Raw genomic sequence first — 27,880 nt, 5'->3', positions numbered from 1 at the left:
TAGAATTATCTGATACACCATACTGTACCTGCATTACCATACTCCATTACAAACTCTCATACAGGGACCCAGCCAATACCACTTGTTTTGTTATTTTTATTTTTTGTTCACTAATAATTTGTACACATAGCATCTTGTCTTTTATAAGTTTCCACTCAATGCTAACATAACACAGTTATATGGCTGTTTATTTGGCTTTATTATATATATCAGACAATGTCATGGCACAATGAGGTCAATTTGATACAGTAGGTATAATCAACATAGTGCCATCTTCCCAGATAGATTCATACTGTACAAATTATCGTACGAAACACACAAAATATAACTGTGTAAAAGACCATTCAACAGTGGCTTAAACTGACTCACAAAATTGTGTGACACACTGTTAAGAATATAATTATATAATTATATATTATAATCTCAAGCATTTTGACTGGAGATGAATTACAATATGACTCGCACTCACATTCTCAACTTCGATTTCTATCAATTAGCAATGAACACCATTCTATAGAATAGCATGCATCTAATATACTGGTTCTCAGTGTGGGGTCCAGGGACCCCCAGGCATCCTTGAGGGGATTCCTGGGGTCCCCATCTAAATGACTGATATTTAGGAACCAAATGGACCCTTACAGGCCTGTAACTCTCGAAGTGATCAAATGGAACCAAATGGACCATTTGGTTCCATTTGATCACTCTCAGAGTTAAATTAACACTGAGGATTTTACAGTGTAGCCTGGGATCCCAGGGATAAAACTGGCGGTCCTTGTAAAAAAAAAGAATTACTGATCTAAAATGAAGAGTCAGATTCAAAATCGAAAACAGCCTCAGTTCAGTGGCTCGACAAACTCTGCACTACAGTATCCTGCATCGTTGTGAAGGTCGCTGACGGACACATCCTGGACTGCTGTTGGACTAGTGGCCATGCAGCGTTTTCTATCCCCACAGGAGTGGTCTGGCACGTGCAACGACTTAATGCCGGAGTCAGATCCAAGAGTCGCTTCAGAGGTGGAGACAGGGTCAATATCACCACAAGGGCTGGTGCCAAGACTCAGATCAGACTCCACTTCAGCATGGAGGTTCTCTACATCTGTCTCGGGGTCTTGGCGAGGTGACTCCTCAAGAGAGTGCTAGGGTTGTCACAATCATGAAAGTTTAGTTGACGATTAATTGTCGTACAAATCATTTTGTGTTTTTGGCATTGAATATTGGAACATACACGTACACACAAATGTCATGTATGTTTGCCTTTTAGGCTTTGTAAACAAAAATCACACAGGACAGATAATGACAAATAACTTATAAAAATATACAGAAATGACAGACAATGACTGGTACTAGGGCCAAAACAGACCAATTTTAATAATCTACGAGCTCTCAACGCGCCGCGCCACATTGCGAGCTTGTAGATCGTCTATTTTAGCTATTTCCAACAGATGAATTCATGCAGATTGAATGGAAACAATACTGACGGTTATGCAAAATAAATGCGATTATGTTATAATTGTGACAGGCCTAGGGAGTGTGGCTGGTTCACCTCTGACGTATCCGTTCCGTAGACCTGCCCTTCCCGGCGCTGCTTGTTTCCGCGCCTGCGGCGACTGATCTGCTTCTGCAGCTGCAGCTTGTTGGTGAAGAATATGGTCCTCCAGCCAACCTCCCGGGCCAGAGCCGATACCTCGGCTGAGATGCTGTCACAACGTCTCTGTACCGTCTGCTCCCAGAACTCCTCTGACCCACACAGCTGAGGACAGGGATTAAAGCAAAAACAAATGTCACGCTGAAATGTTTTGCTATCGGCCATGTCTCCATCTGTTGATTTGTGAAACAGTTTGAAAGGAGCCCACACTAGTGCTGTGTTTCCTAAACAATTAGCACAATATGTTACTTAGCACTTAATGTTTTGTGTAAAGCACTTGGAAGTGCCTAGTTGTTTAAATGAGCTATACAAATAAACCTTGTATAACCTTGTATAGCTTGAGCGCAAATTATACCACGCCAAACCGTGACAACAGTTTTTCACAAATGTTGTTCTCACCTTCCTGAACCTGCGTGATGTTCGTGCAAGCTGTCCCACATCCTCAAGCTCCAGACCGACCAGAACACGGAGCAGCAGGGGGTCAGGAAGGCGCTCCAGGTAGTCATAATGGCCTTGGCACAAAGACTGGGTGTACTGCAAGATCCGACCACCAAACACCATACTGATCCGACCTGGCGAGATGTCAAGAAGACAAAGTACTTTTATTTATTTGGAAATCTTTATTTATCAAATATAATTTACCATTCAAGATTAGCAGATCTTATACAGAGCGACTTACAAAGCACAACATCTGAGTAAGCATGAAACCCAGTCAACAAACAATATTTATTGGTCAAGTAATTTGAAGTACTGTATGTGCTACAAAGTAACTAGAATATTATGTAGACATCAAACCTCGCATCTGTCTAAATAACATCTATCTAAACAACATTTTTGTAAAGACTGCACTCAGTCTCAGTAGAGTGCATACCTCCGCCAATACTATTCAACTGTCAAAATATGCCATTTCTACGATAGTACAGATTATGTAATTCTGCCCTCGACCTTGATAACATAATCTCTATATCTGACCTTCGGCCTGGCAGAGAGATAATGATATACACAGAATGAAAAATAATTAGTTTAAAAAAAATAATTTACAGTATCAGTCTGCTGTAAAAACAAGAATGACAAGTCATAATAAAGCCGCATGCGGCAGGCTTTTTTGGCCCCAATCTTGTCAACAACACAACATTTAACTATAAAGAAATGAAGATGACAAAAGACAGCTAATGGTTGTCAGGTGATGGACAATTAACACGTTGCAGAATGAATGAAAGATGCAATCAGAGTGATGCACAGCGAGCCACACAGTATAGGCAAAATAATAATAGTATTCAAATAGTAGCTTTAAGGCTAATAGAGTTCTCAACGGGCCTGAAAATGAAGGCTCGGCCCTAACTGGGCCCGACTGGGCCGGCCCGGGGCTCGGCCCGAACCCGACTATTGCCATCATGTTAGGCCCAAAACCCGAAAAAAAAGAAAAGAAGATTTTCGATTTTTTGTTTTATTAAATATTTTTAATATTATTCTTCTGTTCTGAATATATATTTATCTATTATGAAGATGGCGCTGACGGCAGCGGACATTCACTTACACTGTGCTTACACTGTGCTGATTTAAATGAAGTTAAATCCTTATCTTGCTCACGCACCTCTGTGCAATGAGATGCATCGTCTGCATTTCTCTGCCTCTCTCGACCGAGTCTTTGTCTCCCCCCTCCCGACTGTTTGAGACCGACTCGAGACTGTTGTTAACCTATTAGCTTAAGTTTACACGCGTTGGGTGAACACTTTTATAATACTGAACTAAACGCGGGTGGATTACATTGTATTGTGAAAATCAGAAAGCACCGTTTCTGCCACTTGTGTAACTTAACAAAACACGACGGCATAGAGCACGCCGGTCAGCTATCGTAACTCACAAAAACACATTGAACAGCCTGTTATACCTTCAAATTAAAACCATCTGAAAACGTCAACAACGACACATGTGTGGTGTACTGCGTTGCGTGTATGCACGTTCTCGCGCGTGGCTTGCTATATATGGAAAACTCGCTCCTGCGTTCTTCAATTGATTTCTGAACGAACCTGACCACTGAATGTACACTATTGTTGAAGGCTGGTGTACTGTAGACCGAAATTGCCGTGGGTTTTTGTATTAAAAGGGCCCTTGATATGGATGCATCATGCGGTAGGCAGTAGCCCTGAAACATGAATGTGAACCATGGCTACATATGCGGCAATGGATTACAAGAACGCTCGTCCCCAAACACACTCGCCCGGGTCTAATCCGGCGGCCTCTGTCCGCGAAATGAATGGGGGTGAGTGTGTTTTGGGGCGAGTGTTCTGTTTACCTCGCCCAGAATCGCTTTTTTTTTTACTCTCTCTCACATGGTTAATACATTTGATTTTGGGTTGTACAATACATGAAAATTACGGGATTAATAACGCAACTTGCGTCGAGAACTAATGGAGAGTGGACATTACCGCGTTTGGCTAAAAACAGTTAGTAACATCATACAAGCATACAAGCTAACTATTAGCCAAATTCGGCTAGCGCTCAGACGAATCCACTGAGAGAGGCGTGTCTAGTCCCATAGCTTGGGAGGACGAGGGCGCCCGTTCAGAGTATGGGAAAGTATCCCATTGGCTTAAACGACAGCCAATCACGCAAAAAAAGTGTCGCAAACATGAATACATGTCGGAAATCTGTCGGGTCAGAGTCAGACTGAATATAGAGCCGCTATGCTTTTCAGCATGCGGCTAAAAATAAGAATAATAACTGGCCATATTTCTAGCAGAGATCAACTTCTGCACAGGCGCTGGAAACAACATTTCCAGTACCCCTCTCCACCACTTACCATTGGGCAGCCACTCAAAACACATGTTCATGAATGATAAAGATTCTCACTGATCATGTTTTCATCTGCTCACTGGAACATTCTGGGAAGCCTTGTGTGATAAGAGAACAGCAGACAGGCCTTAAGGCCATGCTGATCACTCATCTACAGCTGCCTCCCCATCCTAAGTGACTGCAGTGCTTGTAAGATAGACAGCATGGATTTAAACCCCAGCATCTGTATTTTGGGAAAACTATTAGATCGACAAGCTCACAATTCACATTGTGACTTTGACTTTACCTTCATATAATTGGTCCCCTTACTAATGCACATTATAAGATGGCACTATTTTCGTCTACTCACTCTGCATCTCATTGGTGGGCCATAGACAGTTCAGAAACCGGCCTACAGTACCAATGACATCATCAATAGGGATGCCAAGCTAATGAAAACTGCAGCCTTTCCCTTCCTGTAGAATTAGCGTGCTGAAATATTGCCTACGATGATGTCAGTTGTAGGCAGGTTCCTGAACTGCCCACAGCCTTTTTCTGAGACACAGTCTGAGTAGACAGAAATGGTACCATCTTATAATGAGCTTTTAGTGAGGATATGAAGATAAGGTTGAAAATGGATGAAGTGGTCCTTTTAAGGGTACAGGCACACATACGCGCGTGCCCGTAGCCAACGCATGTTTTGCCGATGTGCCAAACGCGTCAATTACCCAGGTTTGGGGCAGTGCCATTTTCCGGTGTGTGGTTTGTTTGACTTGCGTGGAGTGGTTGTCTCACTGAGAGAAAACTACAAGTGAAATAAATGCCTGGCAAGTGGGATCAACGCGACATACCAAAGCCTATACCGCTTGTGCTATAACCACGTCCCGCTTCTGTGACAAACGCGGAACTGCCTCTCGTCTACCAAAAACCACGGCCGCTTCTGTGACGCACGCGGAACTGCCTCTCGCCTACAACAACTGCGGACTATTGTTTTGGCCGATGAAGTATAGTTTTGACCGCGACGGAGGCGTGCCGTGTCAAGCGAACTTGAGCCACGAGAGGCGAGCTAAAGCGAGCGAGTTGCCGTGCCGAACGTTGCGAAGCTCGCTTGAGCCGACTCAGCGCCGGTCGAGTTATGTACCGATAGGCACAGAATCGTGAATCATGTTTTGGGGTGAGCGTTTGCCCCAACTGTCACTCAAAGTGTCTACTGGCCAATCACAGTCCTTGCACAAGCAGTATAGGCTTTGGGATGATGCAGGATCAACTGTGACACCTCTTTCCCATTGGTTGAAGCCTGGTCAAAGTTCACAAATGTTGAACTCCACGCATTGAATAAGATATTGCTCTTATGAGCTTCAGGCAGTACCCGACACAGGGTCTAAATTTCACCTCCAGATCACCTCCAACCACTGCAGATGTATTAGTTATATTGTACTAATACAGATTGGTTAAAATGTTATAAATTCCGGATTGCAGCGTTAAGCTTACTCTGTAGCTGAGGGTCATCCAAGTAGTCCTGATGAGAGTCCTTCTGCTCTCCAGGCTTTGCGTTTCTACAGTCATTCCTCAGCGATATTCTCCACCACCTCCACACCACCTGTGTATGAATGGCTTACGAATTTACAAAATCTTTTAAAAACATAATTCCTTATGTAGTTTCATTGCTAAACACTTGTAGTAAAGTTACACAGGTGCATTTTGCATAGCTACAGTGTACACATTTTGGTAGTTTCATACTTGGGCAAAATAGTTATCTCTCAAGACAGATTCAGCTCAGCAGCTGAATTAAATGAGAAAAAATGTTTTCGCTGATGGGTTCCCAGATTGGGGTAATAGTAACATAGTTACACAAAATGTAGCTAAACACATTGCAATAGGTCAACTGAAATGCTAGATTATTGGTAAACAAATGTGATTTTAACAATCATAAAAGTCATTAACAAGTAAACCTAGTTGTTTTTAGCAAACTACAAGAAGTACTTACATCAGATTTGGTCACAGTTAAATGATAAAAATCTTTACTAGGTGCAGGGCCTTGTCCACTTATTTCAAATAAGCTTTCTGTCAACAGAGACGCCATGTTCAATGTTTGTGTACGTTACCATGACAACAGCATGTCACATGTCCGGTTTCTCTCTAGAGCCCCTTTCCCACTTGTACTGAAGCCCTGAAGCTGTTTGGCTAGCTCAGTAACAAAAATGAAACCCTTTTTCAAATAAATACAAATTAAATATAGCTAAAAAACAATGACATTTTACATAAGGACTCTTCTCTAAAAGCCAAATTGCTGAAAATACAAATACATATTAAATACATATTTAGTGGGTAGATAGATAATAGCAAAACTTTTATTGCCATAGAAAACTGAGTTAATTAAGATTACCGTAGTAGTGCTATATTATGTACAATAATTATGCATCATACAGGACGTACATACAATATGAATGTTTCAATCAAAACATTTCACCATCATCGATTTAATATTGGAACAGTGGAACCAAATGAGGTTGAACATTAAAAAATTATATGAAGCTGATTAAGATAAGAATGGGTGGATAGAAATGAATAGAAATTGTTGCTTTAGACTAGAATCAACATGTAAATAATTAATTTCAAAAGCCAAACTGAGTGCATCGTTATTAATTTATGGGCTGTAACCATTATTTTCACAAGGGTGTGGTAAAATCTATCTTTAGCCACTTTAAGCGTTATATACAACAAATAGCAAATATATCAAACAAGCTACATGCCCAAAACGTGTCGCAGAAGAAAAAAGTAAACCTGTCCAAACAAGTTGTAGTTAAAAATCTTTAATATATTTATACATATATTTATATATGTACACATTGACTTACCTATTCTCGTAAAAGTCAAGTAACACATTGTCAACTTCATTGTTAGTCACATGGTGGCACAAGTGAGACACTCATTCATTCCTCAGAAACAGGCACTGGCCCCGGTAATGACACATCCCCTTATCAAAGCTGTCCCCCTAAAGCAGTGGTTCTCAAACTCTTTAATTTCAAGGACCCCCAGTTTGTTATGCATGATTAGTACCATGGACCCCCATAATTCAGAGCGTACAAATGGAACCGTATGGGTCCATTTGTACACTCTGAGTTACAGATCTGTAAGGTTCCATTTGGTTCCTAACTATCAATCATTTAACAGGGGACCCCGAGGAACCCCTGGGGGTCCCTGAACCCCCATTTTGAGAACTCATCTTTTAAAGCAAACTGTAGTGTAGGGAAACAATTCATTCCATCTGCCTTCACCTTAAAGGCCTTTATCGTTAAATAAAGAGAAAAAGGCGAATTAGACATGGACATAGTTATAAATACAGAATTCATTCATAATTCAAGTTCTGTATATTTGTAGCTCTGGTCAAGGCCTAGTAAACATTTCACAGACTCTTGTCATGGTGGCAACGGGTCATAATCACAAGTCACGACCCAACGGGATGCTGATCAACTCCAGTACCAACATGATTAACCCGTTTCTCGTCTTTCATGTCTCAATGTCACCGTCAAAATATAGTGGACAGTATCCAAAACATCGTTCATGTAAAGTATTTTACACCTAGAGGCAGACAGAGGTCACAAGAACAAACCAGGCAGGTGGGCGTTAAAGAATAAAGAAAGCCCAATTTACTCTCCATTGCACGACGGTGTTGCACGCCAAAAAGAACGGGCTATCATGAAGCGATGTGCCGTTAGCGCGAAGAACGGTTCTTGTCGGCAAGCGGCGCGTCGTACTATGGGTTACAAATCAGGCTTAATGCGCCGGAACTCCTCTCCATCACTATTTGTGCTATAATAGAAAGAGAATGTCACGTTACACCATTTAAAGTAATAGCTGAAAACCTCCCAAGATGGTGCCACCTGTCCATTGAACTCAATGGACTGGGGTGGGGTGGTCGCTCGTTCTAAATTGGCACACATACATTTTTTAACCCTGAAGCCCCCATGTATACTTTGTCATACACCGGCATAAACTTAAGCTGAAAATTGCCAATCTACAAAGCTCACAACACGTTGCATCCATGTATTGAGCTTGTAGATCGGCTATTTTCGGCAAGATAACGTTGGACGACCATGTATAAGTTAAGAGACGAGGTCTAGGCTTCACATATCAGTCCTACTTGATTCACGCTTCCATGCCAACCTCAACATAATTTGAACCGGGCGTCGTCGACGTCTACAAAACACCGGATGTGACTTCCCAATTGGTTGTTTATGCAGGGTTAACACAGGCTATTTTAGGTCAGGGTCAACTTGTAGTGACACTTCGGGACACTTCTCTGGGTAATTTTTTAAGTTGATGTTTTGTTCCACCTTTGTGCCAGAGGGTGACGAGGAAGTACGAAGCTCAAAGAAGAATAAAATAAAACAATTAATAATTTTCTTAGATGCCATAGCAGCATCGTTCTAGTTGCTAAACCCACATAGATCATGGAGTTTTATGGATGGAAACCCTGTAATTAAACCTATAGAGTATACCCTTATGCAGATACATTGTAGTGGCTTTTCCACAAGGTGTGCGTATATACTCACCTACGTTAACTCGGTCCTTGTTATACATAACATGTACTTAATTGTGATTACAAATGATGATATGCACAAAGAGCTTACAGTCATTAACATAAACAAAAAATAGAATGTATATAATGTACTGTATATAGTCCAAAATTGTATAATTGTTTATTTTTTTCCAGAACAGTCCATCAGTCTTCAATAAAGTCCTTTTGTCCTCCTTCGTAGTGCTGTAAACTTTTTTTTTTTCCTTAAGAAAAAAGCAAAAAAAAAATCTTTGTGGAAGAGTCTTCTTGTTTTTTGGGGGGTAAGAAGTAGAAGTCACTGGTTTGCATGACAGAACGGGGTGCGTTGAATATGTGCTGCATGCTGCCCTCCGCTGGTGAGGACTGGGAGGTGCGTTACAGGAAAGGGTTGGTGGAACCTCCGCTGGGGTAGGATCCTGCTGGGGCTCCCGCCTGAAGCAGCACACAGGGACAGGGGGGTGGGGGGGGGGGGGGGTATGAGAGCAGTGGTGGAACAAGTACTCAGATTATTTTTTTACTTAAGTAAAAGGTAATAATACCAGTATATAAAAAAAGAATTACCCTCTGTCGGAAGTAAAAGGCAGACGTTTTAATTTTCGAGTAAAAGTACAAAAGTATTTTTCTAAATTTGTTGAACTTTTTCAAAAATAGCTGATCGGCTATTTTCGAATAGTATAAATTTGAAAAATGGAAATACTCAAGAATAGTGAAAGTATCTCAAAATTGTACTGAATTACTTGTTTAAGAGAGATGGTTGCAGGGTTATTTAATTTATTACAAAAACAGACACACCCCCTTCATTATATATTATACCAGGCTGATTACAACATTAGATTTAATGATTGCATACTGTGATGAGGATACATGCTCACCATAAATGGGTTACTGGACAGGCCTGGGCCAGCCATAGGCTGCCCAAATGGGGTCATGGAAGCCTTGTTCTGACCGTACACTGGATATGCAGGGCCTAGGGAAATGCAAGAGAGACTGGGCTTCATGACAAATGTTGGTCCCAGGTCTGCAACAGTAGTTGGCATTACGTTATGGTTTGTTTGTGTAAGTTATAAACCCTTGCAACTGTGAAGTCAAACAAACATTCATGTTACAGTCCACCAAATCGCAACGTCATTCTTGACAAAACTAATAAGACGTTTATGACAAATATATGACTTAAGACTGTGAAATGAAACATTACAAGGTGATGTTTCAGGGTGCATTCAGACATGAACGATGCACAGTCAATGATTTCAGTTCCTGTTCAGTATATTTTGTTCAATGCTTTGTGACCCAAACACAACCCATACTGCAGTATCTGCCATTGAAAAGTCAAAGTTTTGGTATGCTGCAGCACAACTTGGGACTCCCAGTGTAGAACGCCACCATGTGGACAAAAATGTCCAAATCTGAGTCTTCGTTCAGACTGCAGGCAATTCCTTTATGTTTCTCAAAAAACATCTTTAGGATTGACTATCAAAACTATTATTTGCAAGTCATAAGGTCAGATTTGCGTATTGAGACATCGTCCACCTATCTGCATTCTGCACTGGTTGCTGTGGTAACGACAAGAGTAATGCTTAATTGCTGTATACTCTGTCGTACAATGGTGTTGCTTGCTAAAATAGCTTGTAGATTGGCTATTTCTTCAGAGTGATATGGTCATACAACAAAGTATAAATCAGGCTTCAGTGGCTGAGTGTCCATACTGAGACACATCTTTACAAATCAGATGGGAACCACCTAGCAACATGGTTCAAATCTGATTCTTAAATCTGTTTCCACGTGTTTCTTTCTTTTTTTTTGCTGTTCAGACTTGATAAAAAAACTGGAATCGGAATCTGAATCCAATCTGGACAGGCCAAACATCTTATTTGGGCTGCCAGTCTGAACATGGCCTAACAAGCAATTCAAGTAAGTGGTCTTTCATTGGCAGGTACTGTATGGGTAGAAGGGGCTAACGAGGAGGGGTGTAGCGAGGGGGCCACTAACCATTCGGCTGAGGGTGATAGGCCCCGGGCTGGGGGTATGGGACTGGGGCCTGGCCGGGGAAGGGCTGCTGGAAGGTTCCGCTGAAACTGGTCGGCAGGCTGTAGGAGGACGCATTCCCAAAGCCGGCGGGCATGCTCATAGAGCCAGTACCGAACGATGCTACGACACACACAACATACAGCAACGTGTGCGCACGGTGTATGCACACGCACACACACACACCACATTATGCACACGCACACACAGGTAACGGAGGCAGGGGAGTGAATTTTAAACATAGACACAACTTACCTTATCAATAAAAAAAACTAGCTTACTTACTGGCTAATACAACTGGCTGTTTAGAAATGGACAATAAATACAGTGAGCCAATGCACACGAACATACCTGCGGCTGGGGCTCTGCCATTGGTCTGGAAAGGATTGGTGGCCATTTCTGGGGCAACGGCTGCAGCAACGAAGGGATTTGTGGACGGGACAGCTGGAGGGAATACATGGGCAAGTTACAAACATTAACACATTGTATTAGCATTCACACATGCTTATTCAATCATATTGAATATATCACAATAGGGGTGCAACCATATCAAACCAATAGGGCATGCAACACTTTGTTTGGATGGTCTCGAGATTTAGGGGCGTGTCCAAGCTCCGCCATCATGGCTGTGTCACTACCTACTGTACCAACGGACAGACGCCATAGGGCATAGCAGTGGCAACAAGGGGAGCTACTTGGAAAAGTTGGACACATTTTCACAAAAACGCGAAATGGAGAAATCGTGTTTAATTAAATGGCGCTGATCCGTACAAACTACCATCCAAAGAGTGGAGCCACAACCGTGATCTGCTTCCTCCGGTAGGGGAGAACGATATTTATGGCTGTCTAGTCAGCGGTGTTAGTGCTTACACTAAGAGGCGTACAACTGTTTTAAATCGCTTGAAGCTCACAAACAGCTCACAGACAGATGGGTAAAAGATTTAGAAACACTCAAGCCACCGGACAGCCGTGGGAGAAAAAAAAAAAGAGGAAAAGCTAAACCCATGCAAAACCCATGCCCATCACTATGTGTGCAACACTTTCTGAATTATGTAATCAATTGGTTTTGATGTATTCGATAATCTAATAAAATAATCAATAATCTATCCCTATTTTTGACATGTTATTATTAAGCAACATCGTTTTTTTTTTTTTGAAAACTTAAAAAAAATATATATATATAGCAGATCTACAAATTCACAACGTATCTCGATGCGGTGTTGTGAGCTTGTAGATCGTCTATTTTCAAAGTTTGCATGACACCATTGACCAATGAGGTATAAAATAGGGCTTCACTGGTTAATCGATTCTTTAAAAAAATTAAAACCTGCTTCCTGATTATTAGAATAACCAAAAAAGTAATCGATAGTTGCAGCCCTACATTACAAGAATATTTATTACAAAAAACACCTCCAAAGCCTGGCTGCATACTGTGTAAAACAGAATGAGTCTGGGCAGGTGAGGATCCCAGCACAGCTCCAAACATATTCCTGCAAAAACAAAATCAATATGAATGAGACTTACATCCATTAAAACAAAACTTGAGATATATGTATAACAGTTATACCCAATGATCATTTGAAGAAAAAGACCTGTGGCTCACCAACTTTAAAATCTTTCATTGTCAGACCATTGGTAAGCAATACCATAATACGTGTGTGTGTGTGTGTGTGTGTGTGTGTGTGTGTGTGTGTGTGTGTGTGTGTGTGTGTGTGTGTGTGTGTGTGTGTGTGTGTCTCTCTCCCTCTCTCTCTCACCCTTGCACGTTGCTGCCTGTTGGGGCAGAGGAGCTGAGCTCATTGGCTAGGTCAGCCAGAGCTGCATAGCGGTCCTCTGCAGAGCTCCCAAATTGGGACTGAGCGGGGACTGCACTGGACATGGACGGGATTGGCACACCTCCCCCTGAAGAGGGAACGGAATAGATAATAGTCTTGCCCAGGAGGGATAATATCCAAAAGAGGGTTGAGTGGCCAATAGGGATGGGAAGTTTAAACGGTTAACCGTGTACTCATAGCTAAAGCTAAGAGACATCTAAGAGACCACAAGGCAGCATAAAACATTCCCATAACGACAGGTGACTGTATTTGGGCGCTCTTCACCTTGTAGGCTAGCTCAAGTAGTCAGTTGTGCTATATACATTTTACAGTATGACAGTGTAACAGTCATGTGATGCAATGTAATGTAATGTATTAATATGACATCATACTACGTATAACTACGTTTAACCGCTAACCAATGCATGCACATGGCTACAGACGGAATCTCCATCTGCAGAAGATTGGCTTCAAATAGTCTCTTCTTGACATGGAGAGGATGACTGCTAACTTGAGGATGAAGAAAGAGATTTTTGAGAACAAATGGGGAAAATGGATTGACTATACTTATGAGTGACAAGAGGTCTAGGGAATACATTGGTTATTTCAAATAAATAATAATGTTTGGTCTTGACGCGATGCTTAACCCATGACATACATACTCATGTATATGTACATACACGATGCATGAATTCATTTTTTTTTAAAGGAGAAGGTATTATGTGTGAGATCATATAAAATGGAACTGGTTGTTTGAAAGAATGGCACTAGCTAAAATCCTTTTTGTTTGTATACTTTATTGTTGGGAGCAATGTTGCTCCCACCTTTTTACTTTTGATAAAAAATATACAGTTTTTGTGTACTATCTCCTATTAACATAGAACAGCACTTGTGCCTTCTTTTCTGTACTTATTATTATTATATAAGATGATGTTTGGCAACATATGTGATATCTATTGTTCGTCTTGTTCAGTGTGTTGTTTTGTTCATGAAAAATGAATAAAATGCAAGTGAAAAAAATAACAACAAAAACGCATGCACACATGTGAACACACAGCTAAACAACATGTTTAGCTGCATCAGGACAACATAAAATTGGGCAATGTGTAAAAACCTGCGTGTGAATGAAGACATGAATGAGAAGGCGTGGGTAGGTGGGGTTATGGTCGTGGTGGAGAGAGGGGGTACCTGATGACAAGGACTTGGAGGGGGGTGACGTGCCCAGATGGGATGGGATTGCAGAGTTGCCAAACGCCTCAAAGTTGGCAAAGTTGGCATTTGAATTACCCTGAGTTGCTGCGGCAACAAACAAGGAAACAAAAACACCGAAATGAGAGGAATGCAGAACTCAGAATGCCACGGGATGGTGACAGTGATAATGACATGACCTGGATGCAACAAACAAAACAAAACAAAAAAGAAACAGAGTGACCATGCACTTTGCTTGGTGGAGGGGATAATCTTAACCAAGAAGTGGCTACCTGATTGGCTGGGAAATTGTGCAAAGTTGGCAAAGTTGGTAGAGCTGGCGGCGTGAGAGGGCGGGGCAGCGAATATGTCTCCACCCAGATCAGACAGCAAGTCAAACTTCTTCTCCGGGTGGTTGATGCTGTGAGGCTGTGAGCGAATCAACCCTGGAGACTGTGGGAGGGAGAGGTGATGAGGGGTTAGACCTGTGGTTTACCTCCAGGACCGCTGCTAGACTTGGTTTTCTATCCTTCTCTACTGCCCGACCGATGCCAGAGTTTTGGGTCCAATGCCAGCCCGACTTTGGAGAGTCCTACACCACTGATTACCAATGTTTTATTTTGTCAAAAATTCCAAACATTTTTAAATCAATTTGAAAAACTTAGATCTGTTCAAAGTTTCTATTTGAGAACTTCTTCTGAACTGAAACAAAGAATCAGCAGTAGGTTCCTAACAGCTGATAGGTTAGAAAACTGGCAGTTGTAGGGGTTGCATATCAAACGGACTGTAAAGACGCATCTCTGATGGGAAAGCAGACATTATGTTACCTGGCGAGGCGGGGTCTTGTTGAGGTGCAGGGTTTTGAGTGGCTGGACCTCAGGGGTGCTGCCTGTGCTGCTGGCTGAGGAACCAGACACTGAGGCCTGGACAGTGGCTACTGCCCTTGCCTGGTCTGGAGGAACATACCTACACATGCAAGAATGCAAAGTACATGGGTGCACATACACGCATAGACGTTCACACCAAGAACAAACTACAGTACAACGATAAATATGTTATTAAAAATCGTTCCAACTGAAGTGGATGGCAGAGTCCAGACCAAAACTATAAGGACAATGATAAATGGATCACTTTCAGAGCGATAGAAACACAGCCAATCCAAATCCATCAGAAGGAAGGAATGTAATCGGTCTCACCCTCGGAATCAGTGATAGTTTTGTTGTTATTATTAACGGAGATGAGATGATTAGGAAATGATTATGAATAGGTACTAGCTGGCATTATCTCTAGCCTACAACTGTCTTGCCTTCTTATAATTAATTAAGAGTGAGATTATCCACATAGCCTCTGCAAGCGTCTTTCAGCACCATTGTCACGGAGGCGGAGATCTCTCTGACTCGCTCTCTCTGCCTCTGTGTGTGGGTTCTGAGGTGTTTGATGCCACTGTTTATACAAAGTATCCTTCATCAATCTGGATTCTCACATAATTATCGTTATAGTGCTTGGTGTGAATGGCTCTTTACAGTCATATACAGGTCAATAGCAGCGTGGAATTCTCTGCCTAAAATGTATCTATCTACTGTCAACAACAAAATAATATAAAATAACAAAATTACTTTCAAAAAGCATACCAAGAAATATCTTGATCTCTTCATTGGATAATATTGGTAACTGTTAACTAAAGAGCTGTAGAGATTAGGAAAACCCTGTTGCTGAATAAAGCTTTAACTTTTTAACAACATTTTAAACAAAATACATAGCTAATTAATTGTCATCTAGTCAGAACTGACTGGGTTTGGCTCTTGATGGCTCTGCTATTATAAAAACTAAAATCTCACCATCTTTTCTTCTCGTATTTTTCCTGAAGGAATTCTTTTACTTTCTGTGGTTCACGGAAGTCTGGCACAACCGATGTCCTGTCATCATAGAGACCCAACCAGATGTGTTTACAGACCTTAAGAGTAGAGACGGAAATTAGAGCCTGATCTATAGTCCGTCAAAAGATGGTGTTGTGCACCGAAATTACCGGACCTACAAGCTCAGCTTGTAGATCCACTATTTTCGGCACGCAACACCGTCGTCAGACGGGGAATGGCAAAAAAGTCGACTGTAGCTAGCGGCAGACATAATGTGAGTCTTGCTTCTCTGTTCCTTCACTAGGACGTGCAGACCGACCTACCTCATTATTGTGTTTCTGTAGAAAATCGATCTCCTGTTGTGTGAACGTGGTCATGGAGATGGACTTCACTCTGTGTGGAGGATTCAGACCTCGTCTGTGTGTGGAGGAGGAGGAGAACGTTAGCAGAGGCAACAAAGACCGAAGCAGGAGGAGACATTCTTCACGCAGTTCATCTGCCCAAAAGAAACTCCCAACAGATCTCCATCACCTATCCCTGCAAGAGCACACTGTACATAGACCTGGCCAGTCGCCTGAGTATTTTATGTGGGAAAGTTGATGGTATGGACTGGAGTACTTTTATTCATGCAGACCAATGTCGGCTATGCGATATATGGAACCACTATTGCACAAAAATGTTAGGGCTTATTAATATAGGATTAAGAGAAATTCACCCTGATGATCTTTATTTCATTTAATTCAAGCTGCAATCCTTAACTTTTACCCCTACCCGGGGTTCAACAGTACTACTTGTCAACGAGTAGGTGTCCTACTCCTACCTAATACCAGGGTCTAATGGAAGAGCAGGGAGACTACCTCCAACCACTGCAGATGTACTAGTTATATTGTATTTACATACTCTACCATACAGATTAAAATAACGTAAAATAAATTAGATTGCAGTTTAAAATAACAGTGAGCGTCATACATGGATGCCAAAAGCTCTGAACTACTCTGCAATACAGAGCATTAAAAGTGCTGTAAGTGATATTTTGGGGTTAAAACAAAACATTCATTATTATAAAGTTAAAGCTCTATATTCTTATATTCAGTCATTGTTATAGTGTTTCTTCAGTAACAGGGGTCTCCTATCTCCAACTACTTAACTCACCGAGTGCCAGGATTGCCAGAATTATTTCAGAATTGATTCTGAAAAGTGCCAGAGTTTTTTTCACAGAAAACAAAAAGTGCTTAGGAAGCGAGATACAGCCTTTTTCAGTTCTAAGTTAAACAAGGAGTGGATGGAGCTGCACATCTTCAGATGATGATATCTTGGGTTCTGAACATGTTTTTCAAAAACACGTCAAACACGTTAATGGCACCCAGCGCCATAGCGGTAAAAACATGTGAAACACGTTAATGGCACTCAATGAGTAAAGGTAGTAAACAAAATAAATGTTCAGGTGGGTTACAAATTTCATCCAATCTGGAGAGGGAACCCGGCAAAGATCATTTATTGACTCATGTTCCATTTCCAATCTGTTTCATCACTTTCATCACAATTTTCACTTGATTATCCTGTTGTTGTATCCTATACAGGAGTTCTCTCTCCTGTTTGGATCAAACTGTTATCCTGACTTGAAAATGTGTTTCAGTTTACTAAAGAGCTGGAGAGGCGGGGAGACCCATGTTACTGAACAAACACTATAGCAATGATTGATATCGCAAACATTGTGAAAATAGACGATCTACAAGCTCTGCCTTTTTCACAATATTTATCTGTGGAACCAAATCAAACTAAATGTAATGCGTACAATTCCAAGTGCTTGTCAGGGTGGGGGGTCCCCATATCAAATACGATTATTTTGGGGGGTCGCAGCCTGAAAAGTTTGGGAACCATTGCTATAGTGTAACACTTGTTTTAACAAAACAATATCACTTACAGTCTTTAATACTGGAAGCTGACCTCGGGTCTCAAGTGACATGTACACTAAAGGTGTGTTTTTAAATGTTTTAAGGAAGGAGGTGACTGATTGGTTATATGCAAGCAAGGCAAGCCTCTCTTCGCATTTAGTCCCAATTTTTCATTACTCACAGCACCAAGAGATACTTCTATATTGATCACACTCAGCATTCTGTTTGTCTAACAAATGCTGACAAGGGCTGAGGGGAAACAATTTGACGATACACATTTGCCATTACCCTAGGGACTGTCAAATAAACTCCTTACTAGCAACACGTTTACACATTTCTTTGTAAGCACACCCAGGGGATCAACAAACGATCGTGATTATGCTTGTATTGTTGTACTAATTGTAGTTACCTTACTAATTAATCATCATCACGAATCACTATTAAAGTCTTTGCCTCACAGGTTTACATATGATTGGTCAGCAGCAAAGCAAGACCCACTGCCCCATTTTGCACCAAGTGTTTCCCAATTTGTGAGGCACTCCCTAAGATAAGATACTTGCTTATCTCGTGTATATACACTCCTGAGATAAGGATAGTGGGTGTGTGTGTGTGTGTGTGTGTGTGTGTGTGTGTGTGTGTGTGTGTGTGTGTGTGTGTGTGTGTGTGTGTGTGTGTGTGTGTGTGTGTGGGGGGGGGGGTGGAGGGGTGGGGGGGGGACAACATGACTTGCAACAGGAGGGATGTCCATGTAAAGTTCAATGTGAGGAGGTTGGCCTGCTTGTGACGTGATGTTTTGGAACACACTGCTCAAATATTTGACTTCTTGCTATCTGGAACCCATGCAGCAGCAGTACTGCTGTAACCTTGACTCACTCTCTGAGTCAGAAGAACCAAGGCAACGGAAACAACATTTCTCAACCACTTGCTTTAAGCGTAGCTACGATGATCCCATATTTGCCCAGGGTTCAGAAAGTAAGCTAGACCTTATAAACAAAAGCTTGAGAGACTTGAGCCCAGCCCAGCCCAGCCCAGCCCGGGACAATCGGCCTGCCCTGGGGGCTTAAAGCACAGATACCTGTCCTGAATTAGCTGACGAGCTAGCCTAACGGTACCCTAGAACAATGACACCAAGGATTCGTCAGTGACGTCACAAATAAGAACCATAAAGATAAGCACTTCAGACTCATGTGGCTCTTCTTGAACCACAAAACATTGACACAAATTTGATATTTTCTTTGTAACATTTAGTAAGTAAGTGTGTGTATATATATATATATATATATATATATATATATATATATATATATATATATATATATATATATATATATATATATATATATATACACATATATACATATATACACACAAATTTTGTATCTATCCAGCTGGATTTTAAGAGGGATACATTCAATATTTTGTTACATTTACTAATTTCATATATCTCTCTCTCAATATATTTTCTCTCTCCATCTAGATATAGGTGAACTATATGTCTGACTTTAAACTATTTTAAATGTTTATATAGCAGGCTACATTGTTTCCGCTTGTTCGTGACGTCACCAATGTATCCTTGTCATATTCGTCCTAGACGGTAAGGTACCTCTCTCTCAAATCAACAACATGACCGACCCACCGCCCGACGACAGCCGAGAAAAGAGCCCCGGCGCCGGGCTGATATGGCCCACAAAGCCGCGCGTCACTCACAGGATGCCGGAGCAGGTGGTGCAGACGAACGAGCCCACCGTCATGTTGGCGTAGGTCGGGCCGCGCTGGTCGCAGTCGAAGCATTTCCTATTCGGCGGTAAGCTGGTCATTTCCCGGAGCATCTTCAGATGGGTCTCCTCCTGCTTGCGCTTAGCACTCATCGCCATGGCTGAAAACCAACTATACCGTCGAACGGGGAGAAGAAGGGGGTTTTAACGTTTTTTTTACCCCCAATTCTATGGAACTTGTGTCGGGAGGGGAGGAGGAGGACGACGTCTTTGAGGGGTGGACAGACTTGCCTCGACGGCGGCGATGGTCCAGATAGACACCTTGCGTCGGGACCGCTGTCATGTCACCCACCGCAGAGTCAACCGAGACTTCCGGTTTGTGACTTCAAAATAAAATCCACACGCCTTGGAGTGTGACAAATAAGACCATAGTGGTGTAAAGTAACTACTTACATTTACTCAAGTACTGTACTTAAGTACACTTTTTAGGGATTTTAACTTAACTGGAGTGTTTCCAATTTTCAATACTTTTACTTCTACTCCACTACATCTCAGAGGCAAATATTGTACTTTTTACTCCACTACAATTACTTGAAAACTTTAGATACTAGTTACTTTTTGTATTTTGAATACCAGACTTTTATTTGTAACATTTGTGAATTTGTTCTATATTGAGGTATTCGTACTTTTACTTAGGTGCAAAATGTGAGTACTTCTTGTCTTCTTCCACCACTGGTTTTGGAGATGTAAATCCAATCTAATGCTCCCCCTGAGTAACTTCTGAGATTGTGTAATAGCGGTCTGGCTTTAAAGACAACCTGTAAAGTTTGATCTTTTGTACACACCATTTACGAATGAAAAGAAAAATCCAAATGTACTTTTATTTCGACGAAGGGGGGGGGGGGAAATCACTTCACTTCCGGTCGTCTTGTGGCCAGCTGTGGGCCATCTGACGCAACCACTGTCAGGCAGTGACAAATCACTTCTTTTATGCAGAAAATAGGAAATACCAGCCATCAGCAGCACCATCGTCGCCACCTATCGAATTGGAATGACAGCCGCATTCCTCAGTACATGAAATATGCCTTCTCAATTTTGTTACAGGGATATGTATTTATTTGTGCAAAATCAAATGATTTGGGTGTGGTTAACCACTTAAACCCCATATGAGTGACCAGAGTCCTTCAGGGCTCTAAACTGGTGTCTTTCTGTTTTCTGTTATATTGTGGGGAAAACTTTCTCTGAAAATTTCCAATCGACAAGCTCACAATGAGTCGCAGCTTGTCGATCTGCTATTTTCCGTGAAAGCCTTCCCCAGTGAAGTTATTAGGATGAAATAACAGTACACTCATCATGTATAATTGTACTCAACTATGCCCAGGACCATTTTGCACCATACAAGCCAAACAACCAAATAAACAAACATGAATTGAATTTAAAAAATACATTTATTTGTATTGATGTATTCATTATAGTTTGACCATGTGTTTTTTTTTTGTTGTTTTTTTCACCAACTTAGTAATTGTCATACAAAAATGTATAAACATAATCAAAGTTTAAACATGTTACTTTGTGTATACATAATACCATTATGTAGTCTTTGGCCCTAAATTTGGCACCGTTAACACAACAGGTGTCCAATGAATATGTTGTAATGAGACATCCCTTGTATGCCATCCTGGCAGAGGGGAAAAGCGAAAGGCCTCTCACACAGAGATCACTCTGTTCCCTTTCATTGCTGCTTACTGCCTCCGCAGGAGGATGAGATCAGCTTGACGATTTTCAATGACATGGATGCAATAATTACTCAGTCAGTTCAATAGATGTGGAAAGTACAATAAAAAGGCAGGATCAGACCATTATTCTCAGTATAGAAGCACTCCAGTGCGGAATGGACCTTTTACACAGCAGACAGTTTGATGGGTAAATGCTTAAGATAATAACATTAACTGTGGGTGTGTTTTAATTAGGGGATGTGTACCAGCATTGAAGTTAACTGTACAGGAGCTGTCCATGCTGGTGGCACACAGCAACTATGCAATGAAACATACCCACAATTAATGCTGTTAACATTAGCTGTGTTTACCCGTCAAAATGTCTGCTGTGAAAAGGCTCTATTGAAGTAAACCAAAATAAAAAAGCAACACTGCTACGCTCCATTAGGTTGCATTATTTTCTCTTTGCCTTCTTTCCTTTGCTGCTCACTGGATCGAGAGCATCAGGCACCTACAAGAGAAGAGGCCATTTAGATATGAAAACCTGCCACATTTTAATGCAACGGCACAATTATTTCCCAGTGCCTCACTTAAGTCCAGGTTTTCTGCCCTGGAGCAAATTCAAATAGCATTGAATGCTGCAAGGAGAAAAGAACAACTTCAAGGTTATGTCACCTGTTGCCTCTTCCTTGTAACACGGAAGAAGTCTTCCATGCGAGTCTGTCTGGAACGTCCTGCTGCCCGGTCCTCTTCTCTGTCTGCACGTTTCTTTTCCCGTGTCTGACGGAACTTCTCCATTCGTCCACGAACTCTGGGTTCCCTAAAAATAAAAACCACAACAAATGCATAAATTCACACACTGACATCCCTGTGGTCTTTGAAAGGCACCCACAACCACAAAGTGGAGGTTTAACTTAATGTAGCAGTGGAAATTACTATCTTTTATGATTTACTACGGAATGTTGAGTCACCTTGCCATGTCAGCATATGTCGGTTAGTCTAAATACGTAGCTCCTGAGTGTTACTGTACTTCCCTTAAATAAAACCTTTATCTAATCAAATCTATTTCCTCGTCAGCAACATTCTCAAGATACCTGACTGATAGTCTTCAAGTCACCACTTTGGCATGGCAGTAATAATAACATGTAGCACTGTTTTTATACAGTATGTAGGTTTTGACTACAGTATATGGATATGGAGGATATGATTTACATATACTAACCTTGGTCACGCACATGGTCATGCATTTCATTTGTTTATCACCATGGTAATGACTTGTGCATGCATATCCTTGGCATGATTAAATCCATCTATTAGCTGTCTGACTCCCAGTGTCTCATTATAATACTGACTGCAGAGCTCTGTTTCCTGCTGGCAATCAGAACTCATTTTAGTTGCCTAATGGTGCTTTCACACATAATCTTTTTAGTTCAGTTGAATTGAAGGAACATACTATTGTCCCTCCTGGCTACAAAGCTGTAATAATAATAAGACCTACTTCATCCCACGAGGGAAATCAGTTTTCAGCTTCACCCAGCTGAGTGCTTCTCAAATGAGCTTAGGGGGGAAGCAGTCAGGGTTTAAGTGTGTTGCTCAGGGACACCTCGACATATTGCCGGGGCTGGGAATCGAACCTGTGACCTTCTGCTTCCCTGGCGTGTCTCTACCCATTCAATTCAGCTATGGCTGCCCGCTGTGGACTGCCCCCCCCCTCCCTCAGGACTGCACTGCAGACTCACTCCCTATCTTCTGTTGCAGTGAGAAAACGCATCTCTTCAGACATACCTCACCTCCTAGCACTCCTAATTTCTTTCAGTATTTATTGCCTGTTAATTTACTGTAAATGATTGTCATGTTATCCAGATGTATGTTGTTTACTTGTTCACATATGCTATGTATGTTTTTACATGGATGTATACGTTTGCTGCTTATCCACATATTCTAAGTTTGTTGTTTAGACAGCAGGTTACTCAGACCTTAAACCTTAAACCTTAAGAGGTTTGATGTTTACGTGCTATGCTAGTTACTTTGTAGCACTTTTTTCTTGGCACTCTATTTACTTGACGGCTTACCCTGCGGTTGGTTTACTAGCGTTCATACTACTTATCTTGCAATTTTTAAGTTGCTCTGGATAAGAGTGTCTTTTAAATTCTAAATTGTAAACAAATGGAAGTGCATCGTTTGTTGTAGTAGACTATAGTGGCAAATATGTCAAATCTAAACCCAATAGTCGAAAGACGCATAGATTTTGTTAACAAACTTGATTTTGGTCCACGTGAAAGCAACTACTAGCACTAGAACTCTGCCCTCTACCTCAGAGAATACACTATCATGTACACATCAGTAGTACCTACTTAACATGTTTTGTGTGGCAGAGGAACTGGACCAAGGCCTCTTCGTCTGGTTCAGTCCACTCCAGAATAGGGGCCACAGCTTGTGGAGCATCCAAGAATAACTTCCTTGCTTCTTGATACTGCCAGAAATGCGGCACAGGATGCGTCTGAAAGACAATTAAGATGTACTTATCTACACTGAACAATCCTGAGTGTAAATTTAACTCAGACCTTTACACTCTGAGTTAAATTAACACTGAGGATTTTGCTGTATACAGGCGCGTACTAAATTTCACAATTGATGGAAACCGCTTTCTGAATTTGAATACTAGAACATTATGAAGTTAAAAAAACACAGACAACAAGAGCTCTGGTGGCAGAAAACGTGGTACCTTTCTGTTGATGTGTAAGATTACATTCTCTATGGTGCGGTGCTGCTGGATGAGGGCCAGAGCTCTCCTGGGACCCAAACCGGCGATCTTGTCACAGTAATCACAACCCAGCAAAATACACAGGTCCACAAACTGGCGGAGAGGTTATAGGAAAGACATCAAGTAACCCTGAGTGGTGGTGTCATCACCCAAGGTTAATGTTTTCACAGTTTAATCTGAACAGAAAAACTGACTCTGTGTTAATATTACAGTCTTACCTCCTTGTGCGTAATTTTCAGAATGTCTAACATCTTGGGTAGGGAATATTCAACGACATCACTGTCAAAAAGAGAGATGTGACTCAGCGAATGACGGTGACTATTTCTTCATTAAACTCTAAACACAACTGCCCTGTAATAACAAATACTAAATCAATGTCATGCATTTGAGTCGAGCACTAGCACACTAAAAATACATCTTTAAGCAATCTATCAAGAACACTGGTTTATACCTGTCTCTCTTGGCATTTAATTGACGGATGAGTATGTTCCCTCCGAACGGCAAGGTGTCCATGTCCTCAGACGCCACTGCATCAACTGTTCCCTCTTTCACCAGCTGGGCACACATCGCCTCGCCCTCCCCTGGAGCCTGGAGTGAAAGAAGAACCAACAGAACAACACAGAGAGAGAAAGACATACTGTATAAGATATACTAAAAATACAAGGAGACGGAGCTACAGTGAAAATAATATGGGCACGGAGAGAGACGACAAATGCCCAGGTTACTTTAGTGCTGCTATGGCAGGAGGGTAGACAGACCTGAATGATTGGAACCCCTAGAAGTTTCAGAAGGTGTAGGCAGTCTTTTGTCTGAGGGGACGCTGCAGGAAGACAGGACATTGTCAAGAATCTCTCTTGGATAGTGACTTCCATGTCAACCACTGATGTTATCAAATCTGTCTTGGAATTCTCCAAGGTGAAAAGGTAATACAATTATTTGAGCTCAGTCGTCTAACCTTCGCCTGTGCGTTTGGGGGAGCTCCATCCAGCTACTTCAGCTCTTTTTTCCAACTGCAGCACAAACACAACACAAAGAACACAATTTCACAATTCTACTTTGTTGCACCATGGCCTCGTAGCCATGCTGCATTGGTTCCAGCAACTATTTTTTTTGTTTGAACTACATTTCAGTTACCAACGTGAAAGTAGCACAGGACAATATATCAATATCATAAGAGATGAAATATTGTTTGGGATTTTGGATATCATAATATTGTAATATGGCATAAGTGTTGTCTTTTCCTAGTTTTATAGGCTGCATTACAGTTAAGTGTTGTAATCTGAATTTACCTGTCTGTTCTACAGTATATATGCATTACTGATGATTATTTATCACAAATATCATTGTGTAAATATTTTGTGAAAGCACCAATAGTCATACAATACCCACAATATCATCACAATATTAATATTGAGGTATTTGGTAAAAAAATATTGTGATTTGATTCCGTCCATATCGCCCAATATTACATGACAAAGCATGACTAGGATCAAATTTATGAAAGACAATCAAGGCACTTACAACAGCTCTTTTCTCCCCAGGAGGCTTCCCATCGAACACAAACACTGGCTTTATGTCATGTTCCAGGAATGTCAGTGTGCGAAAAAATAGGCCTGTCAGCAGGCTAGATAGAAGAAAATAATGATAAATGATCTTATCTCAACCACTTAAACATTGTGATGAATAGCGAAAATAGCCTATGTACTTGTAGATCTGCTATTTTCACAATTTTTGGAGGAAAAAAGAGAAGAAAAAACATTTACATGTTAGCCTATAATGACATACCCAAAAGAGGAACATCAGGTTGAAAGTGGTTAACTCACATAAAGTACATGAAAGAAACATACACTTGGTGGCACAGTTAAAGTGATCAAAGTCAAATTATTTCAACATTTTATATATATACTAGGCCCCCTCCTGTTCTCCATCCCCCTTGGCAATATTATCCGCAAACACCACATTCCGTTTCACTGCTATGCAAATGAAACACAACTATACATCCCACTACAACCCGGTGCTACAGGAAATCTGACCATTCGCTTATCATGTCTCTCCGATATAAAGGGCTGGATGGCAAATCATTTTCTACAACTAAATGAGTCAAAATCAGACAAGCCTGTACGAAGCCTCAGATCCGCAGATAAGGGCCTCCTGGAGACCCCCACACCCCAGCTCATCAAAAAGGGTGGCAGGGCTTTTGCAGTCCGGGCCCCTAAGCTTTGGAACGCCCTACCTGTTGACCTAAGATGTGCGAAATCAGTGTCATCTTTTAAAACTCTTCTGAAAACCCATCTCTATGTTAAGGCCTTTTCTTACATTTTCCTGCCACTTTGTTTTATTTGAGTACATCTGTAGCCTATGGGTTTAATGTACATTTTGTGCCACTTGTTTTAGTAGTCTGTAGTAGTTTTTATCCAAAGTTTTATCATGTTGTTCCTTTTATCCTGCTCTGTAAAGCACTTTGTGACTGTCTGGATATGTGCGATATAAATAAATTCATCATTTTGAACTAAACATAACTAAACTAAATTCAATCTTATACCCATGTAACCGCCACCAAACAATTAGGCCTAGTTATGATTAAATCAAAGGACACTATATCTCACCTTAAATTGAGCTGTGGCACTGCAGAACGGAACTGATTCATAACAATAGAGGTATCTAGTGCAATTACTTTTCCTGTTGGATGCAATAGAAACAAAAAAAACACACGTTTTGTCATAAAACAAAACATAACTCACGAGCAGGTTTCACACAACAAAATCAAGGCAATAATATGATATATGATTCATTTTGTGCAAAAACCTCTGGACCCACTGTCCAATTAAAGTCACATAACTTCATGATGACTGATAATTATGGGCTGGGAGGGATAGATAGATGCCACCAGGGTGGTACCTGGGTGGGCTGGATGATACGGCTGCAAGGATACGTAATCCTTTTCACAATTATCTGGCTAATTTTCTAATCCTTCTTTGTGAAATACAAATTTGACCATGCACCCATTGAGTTATGATTGCACACATGAATAGCAAGCATATTCATGATACCAAGCATCATAGATGCTATCAGTGGTGGAAGAAGTACTCACATTTTGTACTTAAGTAAAAGTACCAATACCACAATGTAGAAATACTCTGTTAGAAATAAAAGTCCGGTATTCAAAATTTACTTTAGTAAAAGTACAAAAGTATTTGCATTAAAATATACTTAAGTACTGAAAGCAAAAGTACTCATTTTGCAGAATGACCCATTTCACAAGTTTCCAATTGTATAAAAATGCTTTGAAAATATTAGGCTATACTTAGCCTAATGCATATAAGTATGTATTGCCTGAAGTGGTTTATGCCTGTTTTGTATAATAATCAAAATCTACAAAGTAACTATTAACTAAAGTTTTCATATAATTGTAGTGGAGTAAAAGTATTATATATATATATTTGCCTCTGAGATGTAGTGGAGTAGAAGTAAAAGTACCTCAAAACTGTACTTCAGTACAGTACAGTACTTGAGTAAATGTACTTAGTTACACCACTCCTGATAGCAGCATCATAGATGCTATGCTAGGTACGATTACAAGCAATCACTGGTTTCAACTAATCAAACCTGCGGTGGATGACCGTTATTACAATGTCAGGAACGTTACCTGTGTAGTCACTAATGTCTTTATGGGTTACAGCGCCGGGGGCGTCAATGCGAATCAAATCGGCCAGTTTAGATATCCCCATTGTAACGAGTTAGCATGCACCGTTGGTGCCTTTTAAATGATGCTGCGGTTACACCGAAATCGGCAACCTACCGAATTCAGTAAGGTTGCTGTGCAAACGTGGCATGTTTCGACGCATGTACCGTTTATTATCCGTTGACTTTAAATTGAGAACATTCCACCAGCACAATTATGATGCAATGACCAGTAAAATAACGTTTAGG

General features: G+C 41.1%; 3 protein-coding genes across 3 annotated transcripts; all 3 read right to left on the bottom strand.

Annotated features, from left to right (window-relative positions):
* Positions 1-833: 833 nt before the first annotated feature.
* Positions 834-6,503, bottom strand: fbxo36b (F-box protein 36b; the record flags this gene model as incomplete). The annotated part of the gene is made up of 5 exons (XM_084056880.1): positions 834-1,136; positions 1,544-1,750; positions 2,045-2,217; positions 5,912-6,020; positions 6,408-6,503. The coding sequence occupies 5 exons, from the start codon at positions 6,501-6,503 to the stop codon at positions 834-836; spliced, it is 888 nt and encodes a 295-aa protein (XP_083913006.1).
* Positions 6,504-7,217: 714 nt separating this feature from the next.
* On the bottom strand, positions 7,218-19,803 carry agfg1b (ArfGAP with FG repeats 1b). Its single transcript, XM_084057286.1, has 12 exons — positions 19,464-19,803; positions 16,185-16,278; positions 15,844-15,959; positions 14,833-14,971; positions 14,299-14,458; positions 14,006-14,113; positions 12,761-12,905; positions 12,414-12,493; positions 11,355-11,447; positions 10,968-11,126; positions 9,854-9,948; positions 7,218-9,413 (listed from the first exon to the last, which is right to left on the bottom strand). The coding sequence occupies exons 1-12, from the start codon at positions 19,628-19,630 to the stop codon at positions 9,357-9,359; spliced, it is 1,413 nt and encodes a 470-aa protein (XP_083913412.1). The 5' UTR covers positions 19,631-19,803; the 3' UTR covers positions 7,218-9,356.
* A 238-nt stretch (positions 19,804-20,041) lies between these two features.
* On the bottom strand, positions 20,042-27,732 carry LOC311045421 (putative flap endonuclease 1 homolog). The gene is made up of 11 exons (XM_084057287.1): positions 27,597-27,732; positions 26,557-26,629; positions 25,472-25,574; positions 24,906-24,960; positions 24,709-24,770; positions 24,402-24,538; positions 24,169-24,229; positions 23,912-24,043; positions 23,541-23,686; positions 21,862-22,006; positions 20,042-21,697 (listed from the first exon to the last, which is right to left on the bottom strand). Exons 1-11 carry the CDS (start codon positions 27,676-27,678, stop codon positions 21,641-21,643), a joined length of 1,053 nt encoding a protein of 350 aa, XP_083913413.1. The 5' UTR covers positions 27,679-27,732; the 3' UTR covers positions 20,042-21,640.
* Positions 27,733-27,880: the final 148 nt, after the last annotated feature.

This window comes from Gymnoscopelus microlampas (genome assembly GCF_963454915.1).
Source record: "Gymnoscopelus microlampas genome assembly, chromosome: 5".
NCBI classification, from domain to species: Eukaryota; Metazoa; Chordata; class Actinopteri; order Myctophiformes; family Myctophidae; genus Gymnoscopelus; species Gymnoscopelus microlampas.
This window is presented reverse-complemented; position numbering and strand designations above follow the sequence as displayed.

What these genes read in the sequence shown, in the direction of transcription:
- agfg1b (XM_084057286.1), bottom strand. Translation starts at nt 19,630, where the DNA reads ATGGCGATGAGTGCTAAGCGCAAGCAGGAGGAGACCCATCTGAAGATG. An exon ending in ACCACCTGCTCCGGCATCCT is followed by an intron (nt 16,279 to 19,463) that starts GTGAGTGACGCG and finishes CTCCACACACAG; the next exon opens with ACGAGGTCTGAATCCTCCAC. An exon ending in TGTCCAGTAACCCATTTATG is followed by an intron (nt 9,414 to 9,853) that starts GTGAGCATGTAT and finishes GTGCTGCTTCAG; the next exon opens with GCGGGAGCCCCAGCAGGATC.
- LOC311045421 (XM_084057287.1), bottom strand. Translation starts at nt 27,678, where the DNA reads ATGGGGATATCTAAACTGGCCGATTTGATTCGCATTGACGCCCCCGGC. An exon ending in TGAAAATTACGCACAAGGAG is followed by an intron (nt 24,044 to 24,168) that starts GTAAGACTGTAA and finishes CCTCTCCGCCAG; the next exon opens with TTTGTGGACCTGTGTATTTT. An exon ending in TGCCACACAAAACATGTTAA is followed by an intron (nt 22,007 to 23,540) that starts GTAGGTACTACT and finishes TTTTATTTTTAG; the next exon opens with GGAACCCAGAGTTCGTGGAC.